Here is a 12,353-nt window from a genome sequence, read left to right on the forward strand (position 1 = left end):
TGTGAGGACCGTTCTAACTGAGAGGAACAGATACCTGCATGTGTTCTAGTTGATTTCAGCTCCAACCTCCACACACTATGTGTGCAGCCTAAACGCTATTCTCTTTACAGTTGATTTAACCTGTATTTAACTAGGCAAGTCAGTTAAGAACAAATTATTATTTACAGTGACGGCCTACCCCGGCCAAACCCTAACGACGCTGGGGGACTCCCAATCACGTCCGTTTGTGATACAGCCTGGAATCTAACCAGGGTCTGTAGTGACGCCTCTAGCACTGAGATGCAGTGCCTTAGACTGCTGTGATACAGCCTGGAATCAAACCAAGGTCTGTAGTGACGCCTCTAGCACTGAGATGCAGTGCCTTAGACCGCTGTGATACAGCCTGGAATCAAACCAAGGTCTGTAGTGACGCCTCTAGCACTGAGATGCAGTGCCTTAGACCGCTGTGATACAGCCTGGAATCAAACCAAGGTCTGTAGTGACTCCTCTAGCACTGAGATGCAGTGCCTTAGACCGCTGTGATACAGCCTGGAATCAAACCAAGGTCTGTAGTGACGCCTCTAGCACTGAGATGCAGTGCCTTAGACCGCTGTGATACAGCCTGGAATCGAACCAAGGTCTGTAGTGACGCCTCTAGCACTGAGATGCAGTGCCTTAGACCGCTGTGATACAGCCTGGAATCGAACCAAGGTCTGTAGTGACGCCTCTAGCACTGAGATGCAGTGCCTTAGACCGCTGTGATACAGCCTGGAATCGAACCAAGGTCTATAGTGACGCCTCTAGCACTGAGATGCAGTGCCTTAGACCGCTGCGCCACTCGGGAGCCCATGTGGGCCTGGTTAAAAGTAGTGCCTTTTAAAGGGAATAGAGTACCATTTGTGACGCGTCATATCTACGGTCTCGTCTGTTTCTCTGAGGAACAGAAACCTGTAGTTGGATTTCAGGTGCAACTTTCATACAGTTCCTATGAGGAACAGATTCCAACTTCCAAACTTGGTGCGTCTCAACAGTCTATATGGTGCACTACTTTTGACCAGAGCCCCCATAGTACACTATATTAAGTAGTGCACCATAAAGGGAATAGGGTGCCTTTTGGTCTATTCTTAGGGTCTAGTGTTCCAGTCAGTCAGAGTAGGTATCTGAGACAGGTAGACTGATCAGATCAGTCATCCTCATCTGTAGTCACTTAGCAACAACCAAGGTCTCTGTGCTCCAAGGTCTCTGTGTTCCAAGGTCTCTGTGTTCCAAGGTCTCTGTGTTCCAAGGTCTCTGTGTTCCAAGGTCTCTGTGCTCCAAGGTCTCTGTGTTCCAAGGTCTCTGTGTTCCAAGGTCTCTGTGCTCCAAGGTCTCTGTGCTCCAAGGTCTCTGTGTTCCAAGGTCTCTGTGCTCCAAGGTCTCTGTGTTCCGGTCAGCTCATCACTACCACCACCTAGTCCTGTCCTGCTGGGACTACATACCTCTACAGGGAGATGGATGCTGGAGTCAACATGGAGGTAGGAGGAGGGATATACATTTTAGATCTAATATATACTGAACAAAAATATACTGAACAAAAATATAAACGCGACATGTAAGTGTTGGTCCAATGTTTCATGAGCTGAAATTAAAGATCCCAGAAATGTTCCATACGTACAAAAAGTTTATATCTCTCAATTTTTTGGCACAAATGTGTTTACATCCCTGTTAGTGAGCATTTCTCCTTCACCAAGATAATCCATCCACCTGACAGGTGTGGCATATCAACAAGCTGATTAAACAGCATGATCATTACACCTTGTGCTGGGGACAATAAAAGACCACTAAAATGTGCAGTTTTGTCACAACACAAAGCCACAGATGTCTCAAGTTGAGGGAGCGTGCAATTAGCATGCTGACTGCAGGAATGTCAACCAGAGCTGTTTCCAGAGAACTGAAAGTTCATTTTATTACCATAAGCCGCCTCCAACGTTGTTTTAGAGAATTTGGCAGTGCGTCCAACCGGCCACTCAACCGCAGGCCACGTGTATGGCGTCGTGTGGCCGAGGTGTTTCCTGATGTCAACGTTGTGAACAGAGTGACCCATGGTGGCGGTGGGGTTATGGAATGGGCAGGCATAAACTACGGACAACAAACACAATTACATTTTATTGATGGCAATTTGAATGCACAGAGATACCGTGATGAGATCCTGTGGCCCATCGTTGTGCCATTCATCCACCACCATCACCTCATGTTTCACCATGATAATGCACGGCTCCATGTCACAAGGATCTGGACACAATTCCTGGAAGCTGAAAATGTCCCAGTTCTTCCATGACCTGCATACTCACCAGACATGTCCCCCATGGAGCATGTTTGGGATGCTCTGGATCGACGCGTACGACAGTATGTTCCAGTTCCCGCCAATATCCAGCAACTTAATCATCAATGAAAAGGAAAAGGCATAACATGCACATAGGTTAGGCTACTATGGTGAGCGAGCGCTGCGCCTTTCATTTTCAATATGTATTGATTACCCATTTATTTGTCTCTGCCTGCAAATCATCCTCCTAAAAGGTAGACTTTACCCTTTGGGCCTAGGCAAAACGTAGCATTATCGTTCTTGCTGCTTCCAGTTCAGTAGCCATACCCGTGAGATCAGGTGTGGTCTCAATTAAATAGAGTAGGTTATAGACTATGCATGGGTGGAGAAGCACGGGGCAGTTATCTTTCCAAGGAAGTGGACTTCCTAAATAGGCCCATGATGAGGCTATAGTTTACTACATTGCCTAGAAATAGGCCTAAATATTGATCACCCATATTTCTCAGTCTGAAAATCTTCCCTCTCCTTAAAGGTAGGCTATAAAAATAGCTCAAGAGAAAGTGCAAGTCTCTCTGCTCTCTTCAAACTACATTAGGCATATTGACTGATATAGCCCAGTAATACAATGTGAGAATCTCTGGTAATTTAAACAATTTCTTTAGTTATTTTTGTACATTTGATATTGCCTATAGGGCGCACAATTGCGGGGACCATGGCTGGCTGCTTCACATACGCCTAAAATAACATTGCCGGACTGCGGTTTGGTTGGACCAGTTCTTGAGGTAGTGGGTAGGACTGCGGTTGGGTTGGACCAGTCCTTGAGGTAGTGGGTAGGACTGTGGTTGGGTTGGACCAGTCCTTGAGGTAGTGGGTAGGAGGCGGACAGAAAGCCGGTGGGTGCAGTAGGTAGCGGGATGAAGAAATTGGTCTCCGCCCAGAACTCTACTGTGCACCATGACAGTTAAGCCTGTAACATTAGAGCTGTTTATTACTGTGTCAGTGTGAAAGTAGGGAATTAGCTAGAGAAACTGATCAATAACGTTACATTGACATAATGACTAATAAAACTCACATTGCACTGAAGAAACGTCAGAATATCAATCTTCAATAGTTTTGCTGATGGTTTCATGTTGGATTCAGGTCTAGTTTGATTCAGGTCTAGTTTGATTCAGGTCTAGTTTGATTCAGGTGTAGTTTGATTCAGGTCTAGTTTGATTCAGGTGTAGTTTGATTCAGGTCTAGTGTGATTCAGGTGTAGTTTGATTCAGGTCTAGTGTGATTCAGGTCTAGTGTGATTCAGGTGTAGTTTGATTCAGGTCTAGTGTGATGCAGGTGTAGTTTGATTCAGGTGTAGTTTGATTCAGGTCTAGTGTGATTCAGGTCTAGTGTGATTCAGGTCTAGTTTGATTCAGGTCTAGTTTGATTCAGGTGTAGTTTGATTCAGGTGTAGTGTGATTCAGCTGTAGTTTGATTCAGGTCTAGTGTGATTCAGGTGTAGTTTGATTCAGGTGTAGTTTGATTCAGGTGTAGTTTGATTCAGGTCTAGTTTGATTCAGGTCTAGTTTGATGCAGGTCTAGTTTGATTCAGCTGTAGTGTGATTCAGGTGTAGTTTGATTCAGGTCTAGTTTGATTCAGGTGTAGTTTGATTCAGGTGTAGTTTGATTCAGCTGTAGTTTGATTCAGCTGTAGTTTGATTCAGGTCTAGTTTGATTCAGGTCTAGTGTGATTCAGGTCTAGTGTGATTCAGGTCTAGTGTGATTCAGGTCTAGTTTGATTCAGGTGTAGTTTGATTCAGGTGTAGTTTGATTCAGGTGTAGTTTGATTCAGGTCTAGTTTGATTCAGCTGTAGTGTGATTCAGGTGTAGTTTGATTCAGGTGTAGTTTGATTCAGGTGTAGTTTGATTCAGGTCTAGTGTGATTCAGGTCTAGTGTGATTCAGGTGTAGTTTGATTCAGGTCTAGTGTGATTCAGGTCTAGTGTGATTCAGGTCGAGTTTGATTCAGGTGTAGTTTGATTCAGGTGTAGTTTGATTCAGGTGTAGTTTGATTCAGGTGTAGTTTGATTCAGGTGTAGTTTGATTCAGGTGTAGTTTGATTCAGGTGTAGTTTGATTCAGGTGTAGTTTGATTCAGGTGTAGTGTGATTCAGGTGTAGTTTGATTCAGGTGTAGTTTGATGCAGGTCTAGTGTGATTCAGCTGTAACAAACAAAGGCTAGAAATTATTTTCATACAAACAACAGCGACATGAGGTCGATATTACATTCTGACTGATAACTAGAGGCTAGAGCTGACCTGGCTGTGGTAGCTATTAGCTAGCATAGCTTATTCATTCACCTCAGTCGAGATGGGATGAAACATTAGCTTACGTTACTGTACATGTCTGCTACAATACTAGCTCAGCACTGCGAATAAACACTCGTTTTTATCTGTTAAGTTATACAGCAGTTACCTTGCCAGCTACATCAGTCAACTAAAGAGTAGACAGTTCCTGCTCTGCTTGCTTTTACAACTCGAATGACAGAGCGCAACACATACACATTGAACTATGCTCAACTCTCCCATGCTGGTCCAGCCAGCCTTCCAGAAGCTTTGCCTTCACACAGCCTGTAAGCACACTCTGTGGTGTCCGGGTGGCCCTAAACTCAACCTGCTGAACACTCAAAACAGCCTACCCTACCGCTCAGAGATGTCCGGGTGGCCCTAAACTCAACCTGCTGAACACTCAAAACAGCCTACCCTACCGCTCAGAGGTGTCCGGGTGGCCCTAAACTCAACCTGCTGAACACTCAAAACAGCCTACCCTACAGTGAAAGAGGTGTCCTCATGGTCCTAAAGCACACCGTTGCCAGCTTTTGTATCACATTACAATGATAAAACTGGGGGTGACAAAAATACAATTTGAGAATGTGGGACTTGAACCCCCCCATCCCCAGTGGGACTTGAACCCCCCATCCCCAGTGAAAGTTGTGCCCCTGATATGAACTGGAACTCAGTCAAATCTCTGAAATTGTTGCCTGTTGCATTTCTATTTTTGTTCAGTATATTTTAACATGATTACTGGTCACTATCATGGAGATATATCGTTTAGAAACCCAGATTGACTGACTCAGACACTCTGTAGGAGCTAGTAAAACAGGAACTGATACCATTATAGGTCAAATATAATGGTATATTTATTAGTATTTCATGTTATCATTGTTACTGGGTATAGTTGAACCTATTTCCCCTTATAGGAATCTCACTCATTAAGACTTCTTCAATCTCAGCGGTTTCCTACAGGGAACCTGTATAGCATCGTAGAGGAAGGATTCAGACCCAATTCCTCCAACTACGGCAATGGAACCAATGCCATCACTGAATTCTACGCCAGCGCCGACTATGACGAAGAGTACGAGAATGAACCCTGTTCCAAGACAGACGTGGTCAGGTTCGGAGCCCTCGTCACACCCATGGTCCTCTCCGTGGTCATTGTGCTAAGCCTTGTGGGTAACCTGCTGGTGCTGGTGATTCTGGCCAGGTAGGACAGTCTGATTATGAGAAACAGATAATGAATAATTTCCTCATTTTAACTTGGCTTGCTGCTCTTGTCATGCATCTTGTTCTGAGAGAGCGAGGTAACTAGTGACAAGATGGAGGAAGTATTGTGCTAATCTTAATGGTCTGTGTTATCTGAAGGAGTGGAGTCTTCCTCAGTGGTCTGTGTTATCTGAAGGAGTGGAGTCTTCCTCAGTGGTCTGTGTTATCTGAAGGAGTGAAGTCTTCCTCAGTGGTCTGTGTTATCTGAAGGAGTGAAGTCTTCCTCAGTGGTCTGTGTTATCTGAAGGAGTGAAGTCTTCCTCAGTGGTCTGTGTTATCTGAAGGAGTGGAGTCTTCCTCAGTGGTCTGTGTTATCTGAAGGAGTGGAGTCTTCCTCAGTGGTCTGTGTTATCTGAAGGAGTGGAGTCTTCCTCAGTGGTCTGTGTTATCTGAAGGAGTGAAGTCTTCCTCAGTGGTCTGTGTTATCTGAAGGAGTGGAGTCTTCCTCAGTGGTCTGTGTTATCTGAAGGAGTGAAGTCTTCCTCAGTGGTCTGTGTTATCTGAAGGAGTGGAGTCTTCCTCAGTGGTCTGTGTTATCTGAAGGAGTGAAGTCTTCCTCAGTGGTCTGTGTTATCTGAAGGAGTGGAGTCTTCCTCAGTGGTCTGTGTTATCTGAAGGAGTGAAGTCTTCCTCAGTGGTCTGTGTTATCTGAAGGAGTGAAGTCTTCCTCAGTGGTCTGTGTTATCTGAAAGAGTGAAGTCTTCCTCAGTGGTCTGTGTTATCTGAAGGAGTGGAGTCTTCCTCAGTGGTCTGTGTTATCTGAAGGAGTGGAGTCTTCCTCAGTGGTCTGTGTTATCTGAAGGAGTGAAGTCTTCCTCAGTGGTCTGTGTTATCTGAAGGAGTGTAGTCTTCCTCAGTGGTCTGTGTTATCTGAAGGAGTGTAGTCTTCCTCAGTGGTCTGTGTTATCTGAAGGAGTGAAGTCTTCCTCAGTGGTCTGTGTTATCTGAAGGAGTGAAGTCTTCCTCAGTGGTCTGTGTTATCTGAAGGAGTGGAGTCTTCCTCAGTGGTCTGTGTTATCTGAAGGAGTGGAGTCTTCCTCAGTGGTCTGTGTTATCTGAAGGAGTGGAGTCTTCCTCAGTGGTCTGTGTTATCTGAAGGAGTGGAGTCTTCCTCAGTGGTCTGTGTTATCTGAAGGAGTGAAGTCTTCCTCAGTGGTCTGTGTTATCTGAAGGAGTGAAGTCTTCCTCAGTGGTCTGTGTTATCTGAAGGAGTGGAGTCTTCCTCAGTGGTCTGTGTTATCTGAAGGAGTGAAGTCTTCCTCAGTGGTCTGTGTTATCTGAAGGAGTGGAGTCTTCCTCAGTGGTCTGTGTTATCTGAAGGAGTGGAGTCTTCCTCAGTGGTCTGTGTTATCTGAAGGAGTGAAGTCTTCCTCAGTGGTCTGTGTTATCTGAAGGAGTGGAGTCTTCCACAGTGGTCTGTGTTATCTGAAGGAGTGGAGTCTTCCTCAGTGGTCTGTGTTATCTGAAGGAGTGGAGTCTTCCTCAGTGGTCTGTGTTATCTGAAGGAGTGGAGTCTTCCTCAGTGGTCTGTGTTATCTGAAGGAGTGGAGTCTTCCTCAGTGGTCTGTGTTATCTGAAGGAGTGGAGTCTTCCTCAGTGGTCTGTGTTATCTGAAAGAGTGGAGTCTTCCTCAGTGGTCTGTGTTATCTGAAAGAGTGGAGTCTTCCTCAGTGGTCTGTGTTATCTGAAGGAGTGAAGTCTTCCTCAGTGGTCTGTGTTATCTGAAGGAGTGAAGTCTTCCTCAGTGGTCTGTGTTATCTGAAGGAGTGAAGTCTTCCTCAGTGGTCTGTGTTATCTGAAGGAGTGAAGTCTTCCTCAGTGGTCTGTGTTATCTGAAAGAGTGGAGTCTTCCTCAGTGGTCTGTGTTATCTGAAGGAGTGGAGTCTTCCTCAGTGGTCTGTGTTATCTGAAAGAGTGGAGTCTTCCTCAGTGGTCTGTGTTATCTGAAGGAGTGAAGTCTTCCTCAGTGGTCTGTGTTATCTGAAAGAGTGGAGTCTTCCTCAGTGGTCTGTGTTATCTGAAGGAGTGGAGTCTTCCTCAGTGGTCTGTGTTATCTGAAGGAGTGGAGTCTTCCTCAGTGGTCTGTGTTATCTCAAGGAGTGAAGTCTTCCTCAGTGGTCTGTGTTATCTGAAGGAGTGGAGTCTTCCTCAGTGGTCTGTGTTATCTGAAGGAGTGGAGTCTTCCTCAGTGGTCTGTGTTATCTGAAGGAGTGGAGTCTTCCTCAGTGGTCTGTGTTATCTGAAGGAGTGGAGTCTTCCTCAGTGGTCTGTGTTATCTGAAGGAGTGGAGTCTTCCTCAGTGGTCTGTGTTATCTGAAGGAGTGGAGTCTTCCTCAGTGGTCTGTGTTATCTGAAGGAGTGGAGTCTTCCTCAGTGGTCTGTGTTATCTGAAGGAGTGAAGTCTTCCTCAGTGGTCTGTGTTATCTGAAGGAGTGAAGTCTTCCTCAGTGGTCTGTGTTATCTGAAGGAGTGTAGTCTTCCTCAGTGGTCTGTGTTATCTGAAGGAGTGGAGTCTTCCTCAGTGGTCTGTGTTATCTGAAGGAGTGAAGTCTTCCTCAGTGGTCTGTGTTATCTGAAGGAGTGGAGTCTTCCTCAGTGGTCTGTGTTATCTGAAGGAGTGGAGTCGTCATCACTGCCTTATAGCCTAGTTCAGGGCGCACTAACCCTGTTCCTGAAGAACTACCATCCTGTAGGTTTTCACTCCAATCCTAATCCACCTGATTGTAATAATTAGCTGGTTGATAAACTGAATCAGATTAGTTACAACTGGGTTGGAGTTAAAACCTACAGGGTAGCTCTCCAGGAACAGGGTTGGAGTTAAAACCTACAGGGTAGCTCTCCAGGAACAGGGTTGGAGTTAAAACCTACAGGGTAGCTCTCTAGGAACTGGGTTGGAGTTAAAACCTACAGGGTAGCTCTCCAGGAACAGGGTTGGAGTTAAAACCTACAGGGTAACTCTCTAGGAACAGGGTTGGAGTTAAAACCTACAGGGTAGCTCTCCAGGAACAGGGTTGGAGTTAAAACCTACAGGGTAGCTCTCCAGGAACAGGGTTGGAGTTAAAACCTACAGGGTAGCTCTCCAGGAACAGTTTAAACCATAACTCTTACTGTAGTCTTCGTCAGGGTTTCAGGGTAGGACTATTACTGTAGTCTTCATCAGGGATACAGGGTAGGACTATTACTGTAGTCTTCATCAGGGTTTTAGGGTGTTTAAAACAGTGTTGTGTTTAAAACAGTGTTGTGTTTTAAACGGTGTTGTGTTTAAAACGGTGTTCTGTTTAAAACGGTGTTGTTTTTCTGTTTAAAACAGTGTTCTGTTTAAAACGGTGTTGTTTTTCTGTTTAAAACTGTGTTGTGTTTAAAACGGTGTTCTGTTTAAAACGGTGTTCTGTTTAAAACGGTGTTGTTTTTCTGTTTAAAACTGTGTTGTGTTTAAAACAGTGTTCTGTTTAAAACGGTGTTCTGTTTAAAACGGTGTTCTGTTTAAAACGGTGTTGTGTGTCTCTGCTTCTCTCCCAGGTACGAGCATCTTCGGTCACTGACAAATGCGTTCATGATGAACCTGGCGTTGTCTGACCTGGTGTTCACCTGCGGCCTCCCCTTCTGGGTCTCCTATCACCTGAATGGCTGGAGCTACGGTGACCTCACCTGTAAGGCGGTCAGCTTCCTGTTCTATGCTGGCTACTACAGCAGTGGCATCTTCCTCATCCTAATGACGCTGCATCGTTACCTGGCTGTGCTCCACCCCCTGTCTCACCTGCTGTCAGGCTCCTCCCACTCTCAGGGCACCTGGAGCGCTGTTGTATCATTGGTCGTCTGGACTGTCAGTCTGTTAGCTGCTATGCCAGCTCTCATCTTTACCAAGGTCATCATCAGTGGTTCTAACGACCGTAAACATCCTCTGGACCCTAACAACCCTTATGGGCCTAGTGACTCTAACGCCCCTAGTGGTGAACAGCGGTATTGTGATGTTGCAGATGTCAGCTGGAGGCTGTGGGGGGTCTACCAGCAGAACATCCTGTTCATAGTGACATTATTAGTGGTGTGTGTCTGTTACAGTCAGATTCTAGTCCGCCTCCTGAGGCCCAGGGTTAGGGTTAGACGCCAGAGGAGCGGAGGATACAGGAGGAGTCAGAGGACTGCCCGGCTGGTCTTCGGCCTGGTCCTGGTTTTCTTTGTGGGCTGGGCGCCGTACAACGTGGTCATCTTCCTCAGGACGCTGGTGTATAAGAGTCAAGATGGCGGCGATGCTGGCAGTGCTGAGTCATCCACAACACTATGGCAGGAGTGTGGCACCAGCAACACGTTGGACTACTCCTTCTATGTGACCAGGCTGCTGGCGTTCTCCTACTGCTGTCTCAACCCTCTGTTCTACGTGTTCGTTGGGGTCAAGTTCCGGAACCACCTGAAGAGACTGTTGAAGGGTTGTTGTCATGGTGTTACCGTTGTCAATAACAACAACAACTTCAGTGTTCTGAACAGAAGCAGCAGACTGACATCACAGTCCAGTGGGGAGTTCTCACTTTAAATAACAACACTGTAAACAACACAACATCTGTAAACAACATCTATTTTCCATTCATACTATCCATTTGCAGATAACTTTTGCTTTCCTCAAGACTATTTGAGGTGTTTATATCATATCCATTTAATACCACGTTTAATACCACGTTTAATACCACGTTTAATACCACGTTTAATACCACGTTTAATACCACGTTTAATACCATGTTTAATACTATGTTTAATACCATGTTTAATACCATGTTTAATACCACGTTTAGAAGCAAATTAAATTGTGATTGTTGTATTTTGATTGCTGTAAGTCAAATCAAATTGTATTTGTCATATACACGTATTTAGCAGATGTTATTGCAGGTGTAGCCAAATTCTTGTGTTTCTAGCTCAAATTGTGCAGTAATATCTAACAATTCACAACAATACACACAATCTAAAAGTAGAAGAATGGAATTAAGGAATATATAAATATTAGGACGAGCAAGGTCAGAGTGGCATCGACTAGAATACAGTGGAATAGAATATGAGTTGAGTAAAGGAAAAATATGTAAACATTATTAAAGTGGCCAGTGATATCAAGTCTATGTATACGGAGCAGCAGTGCTAGTGATGGGTATTTAACAGTCTGATGGCCTTAAGATTGAAAAACAGCTTCAGTCTCTCTGTCCCAGCTTTGATGCACCTGTACTGACCTCGCCTTCTGGATGAAATCGGGGTGAACAGGCATTGGCTTGGGTGGTTTTTGTCCTTGATGATCTTTTTGGTATTCCTGTGCCATCGTGTGCTGTAGGTGTCCTGGAGGGCAGGTAATTTGCCTCGGGTGATACTTTGGGCAGATTTATGCTCCACTGCTGTCCCGTTGATGTGGAAAGGGGGCTGCTCCCTCTGCTGTTTCCTGAAGTCTATGATCATCTCCTTTGTTTTGTTGACATTGAGGGAGAGGTTATTTTCCTGGCACCACACTCCCAGGGCCATCACCTCCTCCCTGTAGGCTGTCTCGTCATTGTTGCTAATCAAGCCTACTACTGTTGTGTCATCTGCAAACTTCATGATTGAGTTGGAGGCGTGCGTGGCCATGCAGTCATAGGGGAACAGGGAGTACAGGAGGGGGCTGAGCACGCACCCTTGTGGGTCCCCAGTGTTGAGGATCAGCGAAGTGGAGGTGTTGTTTCCTACCTTCACCACCTGGGGGCGGCCCGTCAGGAAGTCCAGGACCCAGTTACAAGGGCGGGGTTGAGACCCAGGGTCTCCTGGTTAATGATGAGCTTGGAGGGTACTATGATGTTGACTGCTGAGCTGTAGTCAATGAACAGCATTCTTCATAGGTATTCCTCTTGTCCAGATGGGATAGGGCAGTGTGCAGTGTGATGGCGATTGCATCGTCTGTGGATCTATTGGGGCGGTAAGCAATTTGGAGTGGGTCTAGGGTGTCAGGTAGGGTGGAGGTGATATGGTCCTTGACTAGTCTCTCAAAGCACTTCATGATGACAGAAGTGAGTGCTACGGGGCGATAGTTATTTAGTTCAGTTACCTTTGCCTTCTTGGGTACAGGAACAATGGTGGACATCTTGAAGGAAGTGGGAACAGCAGACTGGGATAGGGAGCGATTGAATATGTCCGTAAACACTCCAGCCATTGTGTTACCATACTGTAGGTTTATATAATCAGCATATATTTTTCATGGTCAGATTTGAATTGTGTAAATATTGAACTATTGTTTAATGTTTTTAACTCTTCTGAATAAAGTACTGATTTGTTTTAACATTGATGGAAAGTGTCTAAACTGTCCAATATATCACAATAATTAATACTTTGTTCCCTCCACCCTAGAACAGGTTAACTGCTCTCTAAATGAGGAACAACATGCAGTCTGTCCCCTCCACCCTAGAACAGGGTAACTGCTCTCTAAATGAGGAACAACATGCAGTCTGTCCCTTCCACCCTAGAACAGGTTAACAGCTCTCTAAATGAGGAACAA

At 45.3% G+C, this 12,353-nt stretch overlaps 1 protein-coding gene across 1 annotated transcript; it reads left to right on the top strand.

Moving 5' to 3' along the window:
- Positions 1-727: 727 nt before the first annotated feature.
- LOC139550030 (chemokine XC receptor 1-like) lies at positions 728-12,143 on the top strand. Its single transcript, XM_071360604.1, has 3 exons — positions 728-1,493; positions 5,548-5,798; positions 9,377-12,143. Exons 1-3 carry the CDS (start codon positions 1,470-1,472, stop codon positions 10,383-10,385), a joined length of 1,284 nt encoding a protein of 427 aa, XP_071216705.1. The 5' UTR covers positions 728-1,469; the 3' UTR covers positions 10,386-12,143.
- Positions 12,144-12,353: the final 210 nt, after the last annotated feature.

Source organism: Salvelinus alpinus, chromosome 23, assembly GCF_045679555.1.
Source record: "Salvelinus alpinus chromosome 23, SLU_Salpinus.1, whole genome shotgun sequence".
Taxonomy (NCBI): Eukaryota; Metazoa; Chordata; class Actinopteri; order Salmoniformes; family Salmonidae; genus Salvelinus; species Salvelinus alpinus.

Coding starts and splice junctions, on each gene's coding strand:
- LOC139550030 (XM_071360604.1), top strand. CDS start 1,470: ATGGATGCTGGAGTCAACATGGAG. Junction 1,494..5,547: donor ATGCTGGAGTCAACATGGAG/GTAGGAGGAGGG, acceptor CTTCAATCTCAG/CGGTTTCCTACAGGGAACCT. Junction 5,799..9,376: donor GTGCTGGTGATTCTGGCCAG/GTAGGACAGTCT, acceptor CTTCTCTCCCAG/GTACGAGCATCTTCGGTCAC.